The sequence below is a fragment of the Leucopleurus acutus genome (assembly GCF_964270905.1).
Source record: "Leucopleurus acutus genome assembly, chromosome: 16".
NCBI lineage: Eukaryota > Metazoa > Chordata > Mammalia > Artiodactyla > Delphinidae > Leucopleurus > Leucopleurus acutus.
The window spans coordinates 19,178,716-19,193,891 of NC_139158.1; the positions used below are offsets into that span (position 1 = coordinate 19,178,716).

Genomic DNA, 15,176 nt, shown 5'->3' on the forward strand with positions numbered 1-15,176 from the left:
AAAAGATGGCTAGGGTTTTGACTGGGATTTAGACAGTTGGTTTTTTACTGCTATTGTAAATAATATTTAAAAATTTCACTTTCCTATATGTGTACGTATATTTACAACACATCTATCTGACAAATGATTCCTATACAGAATATATAATGAACTCCAACAAGTCAAAATCAACATTATCATCATTAGTGAAAATGGGCAAGGGCTTGAACAGATAATTCACAAAAGAAGATGCAGAATGGCCAATAAGCACACAATAAGTATACATCTGTCACCAGGGAAATGCTATTTCAGACCTTAATGAGATGCTATTTCACACTCACTAACAATGCTGAATGTTTAACAAGGATATGGAGCAACTGGAGTTTTGATACATTGCTGGTGGGAAGTGTAATCTGATAAAAACCACTTTGGAAATTAGTCTGGCAGTTAAATACATACCCACCCTATGACTAAGCAATTCTACTCCTAGATATTTATCCAAGAAAAATTCAGGCTTATATAAGAACGTTCATTGCAGCCTATTCACCATGGCCAAAAACTAGATACGACTCAAATGTCCATCATCAGGTGAATGGATGAACAAATCGTGGTACATTCATACAACACAAAAAGGAGCAAACTATTTTACCCTGACAAAGATTATCTCCTTGACCAAACTCTAGCCAGGCTCCTCTGAGACCTCCTCTACTAGGCATCAACCTTGGCCTATAATATAAAGACCTGAGCAAACATTAACATAGCTCCTAACAGCTCAAGGCCACACCACTAGGGTGTCTCTAGTCCCCCTTAGCATGCCTGCCTGAGAAAACTCAAGACTGCCAAAAGAACTTACTGTTGGTTCCAGGCAACACCTAAAGATAGGGCCTCCCTGTCTCCCAGCTAGCAAATCCAGATGGTTTCTGCTGGACCAACACTCCCTTTTCCCATTTTCTGTAATTTTTTCTCTGATTCTACTGAATCCCTGCTCGCCCCCCTCCTTCCTCCCTCACTTGCCCTTTAAAACACCCTCTGTACAAATCAGAGTTGAGTTTAGTTCATGCTGGATTCTTTTCCCTGTTGCAATAGTTATTGCTGATTAAAATCTGACCTTACCACTTCAGCATCCAGCTTTATCTGTGACAACGGGCGTTTATCTTTGACAACGTGTACAACATGGATGAATCTCAAAGAACATCTTGAGTGAAAGACACAAAAAGAATGCATACTGTATGATTCTGTTTATATGACATTCAAGAATAGGCAAATCTATGGTAGCCCGAAACAGAAAATGGTTGCTGGGGGGCGGGGGAGTGGTAATGAGACTAAGTAGAGATAAGGGAACTTTCTGGAGTTTCAGAAATACTTTGATCTTGTTTCGGGTGGTGGCACATAGATATATGCGACTATCAACACTCATCAAACTGAACATTTTATTCTGTATATATTATCTCCCTCTCCCCATTCCCCTTCTCTCCTAAGAATACCTGAGGAAATTCCAGAAGGAAAAAAAAAGGTGAGGGATATAGCACATCCTCCAAGTTCCCTTTCCAATATCCATTCACCCTTTCTTCCTAAGAGGACCCCAATTTTGTTTGAGGCATCAATCTGCCCTATTGGAAATTCTTACCTCCCCACACTTTCCTGCACCCAGGAGTGGAGCCATGGGTCCTAATGATGGCTAATGAGAAGTACACAGAAGTCTACAGGGTTGGGCTTCCCAAAAAGCTACTGCTTTCCTTACGAAAATGGGCAGATTCAGACACATACATGGCTCTTGCTAGTATCCCTTCCTTTGCTTTCTTCCCAGAGCACAGCTGCTCAAACAGACTAAAAAAAATCTGATAACCCTGCTACAAACCTATCCTCACCCTGTGAAGCAAGCTGTGGGAGCTCTGAATCAATTCACAGCTGAGTAACTTTGTGAGTCGAAAATTTTCAGACATCAAAATGGAAAAAAAAAAAAAAGCGATTTCAACTGGAAGTCAAGAAATGACAACCAAGGACCTACTGTAAAGCACAGGGAACTATACTCGATGTTGTGTAATAACCTATAAGGAAAGAGACTCTGAAGAAGAATATAGATATATAAATATATACACATATATATATGTATAACTGAATCACTGTGCTGTACACCTGAAACTAACACGATATTGTAAATCAACTATACTTCAATAAAAAAAAAGAATGACATATGCACTGCTGTGTTAAAGTATATATAAGAATTTAGTATACAAGTGACATTTCAAATCAATGGGGAAAATAAGACCATTCAATAGATGATGTAGGAACAAATGGCTAATAATTTGAGACAAAATTAAGTTAAAACTGCTACCTTATAATGTCCAAAATAATAAATAGATGAATGATCTAAGCATAAAAGCCAAAACCATAGAAGTGCTAAAAGAAAATGTTATAAAGATTGAGAATGGCCTTTAAAAGCTTTACCCCAAAACCACAAGCCATAAAGTTAGATTGTCAGATTCTATACCCTAAAGCGTCACCATTTCTGTATTATGAAATGTACAGTACAAGCTATACTGAAAGACGAGCAACAGCTTGAGAGAAAATGCTGCAACAAATACCAAGGTAAAGGATTACTATTCCAGATACAAACGGTTCTTACAAATCAATAATAAAAATACAAATAACCGAACAAGAAAAAGACAACCCAGTAGGACAGCAACGTGGGAGAGAGGATTCACACAGAAAATATCAATGAGTGTGTGAGCAGTCAAAAAATGCTCAGTCTCACTCGTGATTTTAGGAATACAAATTAAGAACAGGTGTTATCTTCCACCTGCCAGTTGGTGAACAATCTAAGAGACTGAGAATGTTCCATGATTAGCATCTCCGTTCACCACAGGTTAAGAATGGAAACGGATTATCACCTCCTTGGAGGACCATCTGGCAGAAGCTTCTCCCCTGAAATCTGTCTCACGGGAAAACTCAAACACGTGTGCAAAGATGCTCATCACAGCACGATTTTTTTTTTTTTTTTTTTTTTTGCGGTACGCGGGCCTCTCACTGTTGTGGCCCCTCCCGCCGCGGAGCACAGGCTCCGGACACGCAGGCTCAGCGGCCATGGCTCACGGGCCCAGCCGCTCCGGGGCATGTGGGATCTTCCCGGACCGGGGCACGAACCCGCGTCCCCGGCATCGGCAGGCGGACTCTCAACCACTGCGCCACCAGGAAAGCCCCCACAGCACGATTTTAAGAACAAAATCATAACCACCTAAATGCTGACCAAAAGAACAGTCAAATAAGGTACAACCGCACTGCAGAATACTGTGCAGCCAATAAAAAGAATGAGGCAGATCTGGGTGAAATTACATGTACAATATGTTCACAGTAGGCTCTTGAGTGGGGAAAAAGTACAGTTGACCCTTGAACAACGTGGAGGTTAGGGGTGCTGACCCCCATGCAGTAGAAAATCCAGGTACAGCTTTACAGTTGGCCATCTGTATCCTCGGTTCCGCATCTACAGATTTGACAACTTTGGATCGTGTAGAATGGTATTTAATGAAAAAACACTCTGCCTGCTTAAGTGGACCTGTGCAGTTCAAACCATCTTGCTCAAGAGTCAACTGTACTCACCTTTCTCATTTAAAAAATTAAGCTTTTAAGAGAGGGAAAAAAAAAGATGTGATATTACTATTTGAGATCTAAGATCACTACCTTTCGCAAATGTTTTCCAAAATCTAATGTTTTCCTTTTATTAAAAAAAAAAAATGGGGGCGATAAAACATCCCCAGTTTATTTGACCTTTCTGATGGCAAGGTTGGCAGCTAACGTATCCTCCACAGTATGTTCTAGTTCTAAAGTGACATGTCGTCTCTGGGAGTGGAAAGTACCTTGGCACCTGCCTTCAAAGTATTTCAGATCAAAATCTTAGCCCTGCTCTCTGGGGCATAGCTGTGAAGATGCAATCAGTGTGCTGGAGAGGCCAGGGCCCTCGGGAAAACGCTGGCTTTCCTGAGAGGTGATCCTGTGTCCTGCTTTCATGACGGGGTAGCGGGAGACATCTGTCGATTCGGTTGAGAAATCAGATGAACTTCTATTATTTGCACAGTAGAATTTCAGCCTTACAGCCCCTGGTCTGGCTTCTAACACATATGGACCACTGAAAACCAGTTAAACAGAAAACCAGAATTTTTAAGACCTCATCAGGAAATATAATCTTGAGCATTTGCATTCGGGTCTAATCAATTTAGCCATCCGACAGATAATTATTGTGTGTCTACAATGCGAATGGCACTAAGGTAGACAGGTCCCTGCTTTGTGTTGTTTTCATTCTGGTCGAAGGGACAGACATTAAACAGCATGTCTGAACTACAACTGGGCTGATGACCACAAAGGAGACGCACGGAGTGTTACGAGAACACGGAACACAGGCTACGTCTTGTCTGCAGGAGCCAAAAAGGCCTCCTGGAAGGAGCCACACCTGAGATAAGCCAAAAATCTTGGCGTCATCTTTGACTCCTCACCGTACATCCAATCCGTCAGTACATTCTATCAGCTTGACCTTCAGTGTATCCAGAATCTAACGGATTCCCAGCACCTCCACCGCTACCATCCTGAGCCAAGCCCCCAGCATCTCTGACTTGGGGTATTCTGAGAGCACATCTCCCTGCCTCCATGCTGCCCCCTACAGTCTGTTCTCACCAGAGACGCTGAAGGGATCCTGTTCAAACCCAAGTCACCTTTGTCTTCCAAGTCCCCCAGCGGCTCCCATCTCACTCAGAGTGAAAGCTGAGTCCTTAAAAGAGCTCGTCTCCCCCTCACTCAGCCGGCCTTGCAGCTCCTGGGACAGGCAGGGCCAGCTCCTGCCTCACAGGGCCTTTGTACTCTGCCTGGGACATTGCTTCCCCAGAAGTCCATCCTCAGGGCTCCCTCCCTCCCCAGCACTGACCTTCTCGATGGGGCCGTCCCTGGCCATCCCGGCTCACGTGGCCTTCCAACATTCCTACAGCATCGCCCACCATCTCACGTGCCAGATATGTTGCTCGTTTGCTTCCTGGCTGCTTCCTCCACTGGAATACATGCCCCATGACAGCTCCGTTTTTGTCTGTTTCATTCACTTCTGCATCCACACTAGAACAGGGTCTCCATAAACTGAGCAGGGTCTCAATAACGAATATCAAATGAAGGCATCAGTCTGAGGGATGACATGGAGCTGATCAGACAAGGAAGGGTGGGAGAAAGCATTTCGGGAGGGAATGGCCGGCTGAAAGGCCCCAGGAAAGACAGGAACAGGTCTCGCCCGAGGAACTGAGAGGACGGTGGCGAGAAGGAAAGAGCTGGGGGAAGCAAGATTGGAGGAGCCAGACGGAGCACGCAGGGCCGGGCGGACCATGTGAGAAACTTCGCTCTTTTTCTAACAGCAACAAGAAGCCATTAAACTAGGGAGTGACAAGGTCCCATGTGCCTTTTGCAAACCTCTGGCTTCAGTGTGAGAACTGGACTTGGGGACGTAAGCATGATTGGGGAGCTCAGTTGGCAGATGGGTGTCACGGCTCAGACCACGGATGACCTGAGCGTGGACTGAGACGGCAGCTGCAGAGGTGGAGGAAAGGAGGTAGATTCCAGAAACATTTTGCAGACACAATCTAAGGTCTCGGTGATTGATTCATAGATTCAAATTCATAGATGAATTTCACTTACAGGGGGTAAGTGAAAGGGCAGCTCCACGATGACTCCTACCTTTTTTACTCTAACTGAGGGGACAATGGCATCACCCACTGAGTTGCGAGGGTGGGGTGGCGTGGAGGAAAATTCGGGAAGGTGATCTTGAGTGCAGTTTTGGAAATAATGAATTTGAGATCATTCTGAGAAATCCAAATGGATATTTCCAGCTGGCAAGGATCAGATCCAGGGTAGCGTGATCAGATCAGGAAAGGTGAGGCGTGTCGCTATTTATCTTGTGGCTGACGGAGAATCAAAAAGTTTCAAGTAGCAAAGTGACAGGATAAGATTTGTGATTCTGAAAAAATCACCCTGGCCACGGCATAAACACTTGGACAGGGGAGATGGCCAGACTAGAAGCAGGTAGAACAATAAGGATGTGTTGCAACAGATCAGGTGAGCGAGGGCTGTGGCCGTCGGGAAGGAAAAGGGAACAGACTTTCCCTTTGTCACCAGCCCATCTGCTGCACAGCTGCTGGGGATTTTTCTAAAACACAAACCCAGATCATGTCAGTTCCCCAGCTTGAAAGGCCTTGGGACCTTCCCCATTCTGCTCTCTGACAACCTCTCCAGAATTCACTCTTGCTACCCAGTGCCCATCCAAGGTCAAGTTCCCCTAACACTTCCCCTAAGAGCTTTATCTCTATGTTCTTTGGCTCCTGCTCTTTTCTTCTGCCTGGTAAACACCTATTCGCCTTTTTAAGACTCACCTCTCCTCCCCTGTGAAAATAAGAAAACCAGTGCTGACCGCTAGGAGTTGGCCTGGTACCACGAGCCAGGCTTCACTGCAGTTAGATGCTTGCCTGGTGCTCACAGAGGCCACGCTGTCCTTCTGTTGGACAGAAACAATCTCGCAGGACCAGCAGCACAAGGTCGCACTGCAACAGCGACGAATTGAGACAAAACAGGTCCCCTTCATAATTTTGTCTAACAGACAAAACCAAGGTCATCATGCCAGTCACAGGCCCCAAACACTCCTCTCTCCTGGCTGAGATGAGCAACTGTGGCTTCTTTACGAATCACAGAGTGTCTGACTCCAGAAAAGTCAGACACACCTCCTCCTAGAAAAGACTGAGCTACCCAGTCACAAAATTGTCCCCGCCTCCTGTGAGCACCCAATCCTGGGCAAATCTCTGCTTCCTTGAACCCTCCCCCAAATTACCCAACTGAAGCCCAAATCCTGTAAGTTCTTTCTAACACCCCTTACGGATAGGCCCCAAAGCTCCCTTAACTTAAAAAGAGCCTCCTATTTTAACTCAGGGCTTTCATCCGCTTTCCCAAGATTAATAACTTTAAAGTTTCAAATTCATAGATGAAAAAGAAAACTTCCCACTGGCTGGAAAATAAGGCAATTCTAAAATAAAATGTCTGTCAACTTTTTTTTTTTTTTTTTTTGCAGTACGCAGGCCTCTCACTGTTGTGGCCTCTCCCGTTGCGGAGCACAGGCTCCGGACGCGCAGGCTCAGCGGCCGTGGCTCACCGGCCCAGCCGCTCCGCGGCTTGTGGGATCTTCCCAGACCGGGGCACGAACCCGTGTCCCCTGCATCAGCAGGCGGACCCTCAACCACTGCACCACCAGGGAAGCCCTCTATCAACTTTTTAATGTTTCATTTTTATTACGAATTTTACACTCAAAACACTGGAGAATAGGAAAGTGAGCTAGCCAGAGAATCACGCTGGAATGAGCTGGTCCTGTAAGGGCACAGGTGAGGCTGGCTGACACGAAATCCCAGCAGTACGAAGCCACCCTGCTGTGTGATTTCTACCACCAGTATTCCGGGTGAAAACGGAGAGTCTGGTTCAACCAGGGTCTGGGTTTACTAGGATTAAGGGCAAGGGAAATAAAGCCATTGCCAAGAGAACTACTGAAGGATTGGCTATGAACTCGAAGCTCAGTTAAGAGGTAGCAGCCTACAGGGAAGTGTCTAAAGGCTGGAGAAAACCATGGAGGTCCTGAGGAGAAAGATGCTGAGGGCAGAGCAGAAACAACTGATCAAGCGTGCTGGAAAGAAGAGGCTGGGGTTGGAGGGCGCTGCACTGCTCATCTGTGAGGTGGTGCACGCAGCACCGGGATGGAAATCCAGGGGGTCGTGGCGGGAGCGGCGACAGAGGGGGATGAGCAGAGGCGATCACTGCAGACGAGGTGTTCAAGAAAATGAGCGTTCCCGCGTGAACACTGGGTCCTCCACATGCACGCTGGGAAGTCAACTAGGATGATGGCAAGAACTGAGGCAGAGAGGAAGGCCTGTGGGCCAGATACCCAAGTCATCAACGAATTAGGTGAATAACCAGCAGAAGGTAAAAAACAGTAATATGGAGGAGAGGATGCTGGGGACGTGGGTCTCAAAGAAATGGGGTGAGGGGACAAAGCAGTGAGGACACAAATTCTGATCCTCCTGATTCTAGGATATCCAGGGTGTGAGAAAACAGAGGCATGACTTGGCTTCAAGAAAAGGATATCCCCAGGGAAGGGCCGGCGTCAATACAGAGAGGGACGGAATGACTAAAGAGAGGCTAAGGAAATAGAGGTGGGGGACGATTATGGAGTGGTAATTTCAGAGGGCACAGTGGGGGCTGCAGGAGGGGTGCGATCAAGGGTAAAAATGAGTGGGGAACTGACTTAGGGGCACAGCATGATGGGGAAGATAAGGAGGACTGGGGAGTGGGGTGAGTTAGCCATCCTGGTAAGTGCACTATAGATAGCTGTTGAATCAAATGGGAGTTATTAGGCATAAACCTAAAATATCCAATCAGAAGCGTTCTAACTGTTGGACTGTAGGAGTGATGGAGTCTGTGATGATGACATGATGATGATGATTTGGTGACAATGGGGCAGTGATGATGACAACAACTACCAATTGTGAACACCTACCGTGTGCCAATCACTCTTGGAAGCACGCCACATTTAAGCCTCACAACAACCCTCTGAGACCGATAACAGCATTATTATCTGCAGAGGGGCTCTAAACCAAAAGGAGGGAGCAAATTAAAACAGAAATAACAGAATTGTAGGAGCCCTGGGGAGCTAATCGGCTTTTTGAACATTATTTTAGGGATCTTACAGCTGTAACTCATGGCAGCAGGAACCAGCATGACCCACAGCTATTTCAGTAACTTCAAACAAATAATATTCAGACTGGAGGAAAAATCAAAATAACAATAAGAATTTATTGAAGGGTTCACTTCGTGCCAGATCGTGTGCTAACCTTTGCATGGATTATCTCATTTAATCCTCATATCTAAAAGGCAAGCTACCATTATTATCCCCATTATAAAGATAAGAAAACTAAGGCAGAAAGAGAGTAACAGGCCCACAATTCACACAAAGAATTCCTATTTAATAAGATGACTTCTTGACAAGACTTAAGGGTTTCATATGTTACAGTGAAGGTGCAGGTCACAGTATCAACAGAACTTGAAAGTTATTAAATCCTGCAAAATATCTTAAAACATTAACTTATGGATTCTCACCATCTCTTTGCATGTTTTTTCCAGATGAGAGAAAACCCAGTGCAAAAAAAGCTTTGATGAAATGCATCCAGATGGCAAACATGTCTGGTTTTTACGGCCCAGGAACCTACCCCAGAAGATTCTGATTCAGTGGATCTAGAGTCGGCCCTGAGTATCTGTGTTTCTTTTAAAAGCTCCAAAGGCTCTGCTGGTGTGCAGTTTGGGCTGGGAACTACTGCCTTAGATTCTCTGCAGTTCCAAATCCAAACTTCCCCTATAACGTTGAGATGTCTGAAGACACCAAGGGCATTGGAAACTGAGGCAGAGAAGAGGTGAAATTATAAAAACCATCCAACAGAGAGCCAAGGAAAGGCATGCTCTGGTTATACTATTTCTCTGTACTTTTGTGTCTGAACTATTTCCTAGCTAATTTGCTTTATTTTCTTAAATTAATTTTTATTGTAGTTGATTTACAATGTCGTGTTAGTTTCTGCTGTACAGCAAAGTGAATCAGTTACACATATACATATATCTACTCTTTTTTAAGATTCTTTTCCCATACAGGTCATTACAAAGTATTGAGTAGAGTTCCCTGTGCTAGACAGTAGGTTCTTATTAGTTATCTATTTTATATATAGTACCTAATTTGCTTTATGTAGGCAAGTTGGCCAAAAATGTTACCAACAAATATTAAATGAGCCAAGTATTACCAATAAATATTAAGTAAACCTAGCCCTAACGTGCTACTGAAAAGTATTTTATTTCTCTCTGGTAATTCTGATGGCACTTCTGATTCTCTTAGCAAACAGCAGTCAAATCTGAGAAAAATTGCTTCTAATTCAATAATGCTACGGATGTGGTCAACAGAGATCAAAAGCTGGAGAAGAAATACAGTTGGGTATAATTCATTTAAGCTCACAAATTTCACCAGGGACTGCCTTCAAGCCTTTAATACTTATGAATGTATTTATCTATTTATTTAATCAACCACCACTAACACATACTACACGCCAGACACTACACTAAGTGCTTTACTAATATTTAATATCATTTCTTTACAAGCACCTATGAAGTGGGTATTATTTTCATCCCCACTTTACAGATCAAGAGACTGAGACACAGAGTGATTTAGTAACCTGCCCAAGTTCACGCAGCTAGTGAATGGCCCATCTTGACAGTCTGGCTCCAGAGTCCATGCTCTGAATCACTATGCTTAGTCTCCAAGACCTACAAAAAGTTCAAACCTTAACCCAAAACTTGTTTTCCCCACCAGGTCCCTACAAGGCCGCAGCTTCCAAGGCATTCATTCAGTTCCTCAAACAGTCCATACTCCTTCCTTGACCTGCCTGAACACCCTCCTATATCCCTATTTTCTTTCTTTTTTTAAAGTCATCTGTTCTCAGCTCAAACATTATCAACTAAATTTCAAACTCTAATGGCGCACTGTATTTCTCAGCATTAAACACAAAATTGTAATTATATTACTTCCTGGGTAATTATTTGCTTCCTGTCTTTTCCAACTAGGGGGTGAGTTCAGACACCATGTCAATCTTCTTCATGGGTTCTCAATCACTGAATACCCACCAACCAGCCAAAAGGAAATAAGCTCTCCATAATTTGGGTTTTTTTTTTTTTTTTTTTGGCCACGCTGCCAGGCTTGTGGGATCTCAGTTCCCTGACCAGGGACTGAATCCGCGCCCTTGGCAGTGAAAGTGCAGAGTCCTAGCCACTGGACCGCCACGTAACTCCCTCAATAATTTTTGTTAAATGAATGAATGAGTGGCATACACTCAAGTCTCATGCTTTCTTTTTCATGCTTTCTGGTACGTGACACATACCTGTGCTCGCAACGGCCCCCCACATAGCCCCCACTACACCCGCAAAAGTGCAGACTCCAATAGCACACAGGAAAGCTCTCTGGAAAATACTGGCTCTGCACACAAATATTATGTGACCCTGGACAGGTCATTTCCCCCCTTAACTGACCTGAGTTTCAGGTGCACAATGGGGATCACGCCAAGTCCCAACGGAATGTAACCTACAAAAGAGGGAGAACCTGCACTTCTCCCCATAACCTATCAAAACTGTAGTTATTACTCGCTTCAAGTGTGTTTCCAGCAAGACCTTGGCTCCGAGAAGGCCAAGTCCACGTCTGCCTGGTTCAGCGCCGTATCCCAGGCACGGTACCCGCGGGCTTGTACCGTGCCTGGCCCACAGCAAAAATTAGATAATTATGAGTTAAGTAGATGAATGCCTGCTCTGAGCATTTCACAGATGTCGCACGAGTTGACGGGTGACTTCTGGCGTAAAAGCGTATTCCTTAGACACAGGCCCGCCTCCCACCTAGGCCCCAGCCCCCCGGAGATGCCAGCCCCTAACCCCACGCCAGGCAGTCACCTCTTGCATATAGAAGCATCTTCGCAAGTGCCGCGCACGCCCTCGTCGTCCGTGTCGGTAGGGGAAGAACAGGTGGTGAAAGAGGGCCTCCTCAGGCTAGTGGCCATGGGCGTGAAGGTGTCGGGGTGCTGCGTCCACCGGTGACATGGAAGCGGGGTCGACGGACGCCGGGAAAATGAGCGAGCCCCGGACAAGGTAGTAGAGACGGAGTGGGTTCTACAATGCTCACCTGGCGCGGCTCAGTGACACCGCCCACGGCGGCTGCCCCAGCAACCTGCCCGCTGATTAGATCCTTTGCGAAGACGCTCATTGGACAATTTCCCCGTCCCATCAGCCCACGGAGGTGCCCATTGGACAACTCCCTTGGCCCCGCCCACATAACCCGGAAGTACCCGGAGGGGGAAAGTAAACTGAAATTGACGTAAGGGGGCACCGCAATGCTCTCCGGGAATTGTAGTCTTAGGGGCTTTGAGAGGCGCCTGCGTTTGTTTTTGTTTTTTTTTTCGCGGTACGCGGGCCTCTCACTGTTGCGGCCTCTCCCGCTGCGGAGCACAGGCTCCGGACGCGCAGGCTCAGCGGCCATGGCTCACGGGCCCAGCCGCTCCGCGGCATGTGGGATCTTCCCGGACCGGGGCACGAACCCGTGTTCCTTGCATCAGCAGGCGGACTCCCAACCACTGTGCCACCACGGAAGCCCCGCCACTGGGTTTCTTATTGCTAGTCACGAAATTTTATAACTGTAGTTAACTCAGAGCGGAAGAGCTGGAAGGATTCTCAGCACTGGGGCAAAGGGCAGAGAATCCAGACGGAAAAACAAGTGTCAGTGTTACAGTCAGTTGGGGCTCAGTCTCATTCAGAAATTGAACAAGTATTTACTGAGTGCCGACTCTACCCCAGGAACTGGGCGAAGAGCTTTGCACACATAATCGCCTTTGAAATGTTGTGAGGGAAGGAATATGTGGAAAACGAATACAATGGAAAACTATGTAGCAGTGAAAATGAACAAACTAGAGTTACCAGTTACAAGCATCAGTGTCTGAACTTCAAAAACATGATATTCGGTGAAAGAAGAAATAGATAACATTTTTGTAAAGTTCAATCCAAGCAAAACTAATGTTATTTAGAAAAACAACATATATGGTAATAATATACAGAAAAGTAAAGGAATGAGTGGAGAAAAACAGAAGTTAGGCTCCTTGTGACCTTTAGGGAGGAGGGTAGGACACTCCTCCAGGGAAACGAAATGGGGAAGGAGTATATAGACACTTCAATAATTTCTAAAGCTGAGGTAGGTTCACGTGTGTTTGTTTCACAATAATACATATTCAAGATGTTCATATATTGTGTACTAGACTTATTATAAAACATTTTCTTTTCTTTTAACTTTTTTTTTTTAATTTTTGGCTGCGTTTAGTCTTTGTTGCTGCACGCGGGCTCTCTCCAGCTGCAGCGAGCAGGGACTACTCTTCGTTGCAGCGCACAGGGTGCGTGGGCTTCTCACTGCGGTGGCCTATCCTGCTGCAGAGCACGGGCTCTAGGCACGCAGGCTTCAGTAGTTGTGGCACACGGGCTTAGTTGCTCCGCGGCATGTGGGATCTTCCTGGACCAGGGCTCGAACCCGTGTCCCCCGCATTGGCAGGCAGACGCCCAACCACTGCGCCACCAATAAAACATTTTCTAACTAAAATTTTTAAAGTGTGTTTGCATGTTCCATTTCATTATCTGTCAGGAGCAGAGAATGGATATACTCAAACTTGAAGAACCTTGAGTCTTACACACGCGCACACACACACACACACACAAGCAAAGTAAACAAACGACAACAAAAACCCAGTACACATATCTTGGGGCAAGATCAGTTATCAAATCCTTGCTTAGTATTCAGTGGAGGAACAAGAGCCCATTGATAACCAAAGTAGAAATGACAGTGGGGAAGGCTGAGGTTAGGGAGTTTTGCCAGGGGGAGTGGTGATGAGATGAAATACACCACTTTCTCTGAGTGATCCTTTGGCAAGAGGGTAATGCAAACCAGTGAACATGCATAGTCTCCCAACTTGGCTGGCAGTGTACACAGTCCATGGGTGTCAGTGGGCAAGAACCGTGGGTCCACAGCAAGCAGTAGTATAAGACATCAATTCCATAGGTCTGGATGGTGAGGCTGAGGGACTAGAAGAAGGTGGAGCCTTCTTCCTCTCTTGTTTGATGAGCAAAGAACATCTCTGATCTCTGCTGAGAGTTTGATTCAGAAAAACTGGTGATTCAGAGGACTTTGGTCAGTTTCTCACTGAGGGGTCACCCCAGAGGCTTCCTGCAGGTAGGGCTAGCTCATTCCATTTGAGCTCCCGGTCAAGGCGCTGGAACTTTATGATACAGGAGTGGAATCTGGAAATGGCAAAGCTTAGCCATCTTAAGCTGCATAATACCTCCAAATATGAGACTACGCTGGGGTGGCCATGAACAATGTCCCAGCGAAAGTTCACTGACGATTAATCTGCATCCCCTGATAAGGTCAAGAAAAGAGAAACTAGAGTTTAAAAGCCCTATTGAACATTAGTTAATATTGGGAGCAAACAGCTGGGCTCTAACCATGAAACTTCTCCCTGAGAGGCTAGAGTGGACGTTTGCCACTTTGGCTATTCAGTATTCTTTCTTCTATAACAACAACCAGAGTTTATTATGGAGAACCACATTCTCCTTTTAGTCCACATGGATCAGGTAAGGCTCTGTGCCTGACACTGGGGGTGGAACCTTACCAAGGCCTGGCCAATCATACACAAAATCACCCTAGCTACACTTCAAGAGTGTGTGTGTGATGTGGTGGTGGTGACCAGGTTGGTCCAATCAGAATGAATCCCAGGAGTCGAATGGGAGTTGTTAAGTCTATAAGAGCTGTCTTTTCTGGCAGACTTGAACCCGGGAGGCTGTACCTTTGAAGCTACTGCGGGCCATCTTGCTACCTTGTATAGCCTGAGAATTTTGCTATTGGGAAGGCTAATGTTGTCTGGAACACTATATGCTCAGTTAGGGGTGACCTGACTTTGCAGTGTGGGGCTGATGGGAAAATCACCAGAGCCTGTGATGGATCAATCAGAAGAGGCTGAATTCAGAAAGATGAAATAAACACCTGCAGCTTTCATCCTGATCTGCGTGCACACTATCCCTCCCCGCCCATCACTACCTGGTAGAACCTCAATCAAATCATTGTCTTCCTTCTTGGCTGGTCCAGTTTTCTAAGTTTTTGGCCTGTGATTTCTTCACAAGCTTTCCATAGACAGCTATGGCCTGTTAAAAAGGCTATCTTTCCTGCTTTGAACTGCTTTTGCACGATTGTCAAAAATCAGTTGAGCAGGCTTCCCTAGTGGCACAGTGGTTAAGAATCTGCCTGCCGATGCAGAGGACATGGGTTTGAGCCCTGGTCCGGGAGGATCCTACATGCTGCGGAGCAACGGGGCCCGTGCGCCACAACTACTGAGCCTGAGCTCTGGAGCCTGCACGCCACAACTACTGAAGCCCGCGCACCACAACTATAGAGGCCCGCATGCCTGGACCCCGTGCTCTGCAACGGGAGAGGCCACCACAGTGGGAGGCCCGCACACTGCAGCGGAGAGTAGCCCCTGCTCGCCGCAACTGGAGAAAGCCCGCGTGCAGCAACGGAGACACAACAC

General features: G+C 45.9%; 1 protein-coding gene across 1 annotated transcript in view; it reads right to left on the reverse strand.

Annotated features, from left to right (window-relative positions):
• The window catches only part of LCMT1 (leucine carboxyl methyltransferase 1), a 53,535-nt gene extending 41,795 nt beyond the window's left edge, over positions 1-11,740 (reverse strand). Inside the window, exon 1 of the mRNA XM_082857518.1 lies at positions 11,512-11,740. Coding sequence (XP_082713644.1) covers positions 11,512-11,618 — 107 coding nt within the window. The 5' untranslated portion in view covers positions 11,619-11,740. The remainder of the gene's footprint in view (positions 1-11,511) is intronic.
• Positions 11,741-15,176: the final 3,436 nt, after the last annotated feature.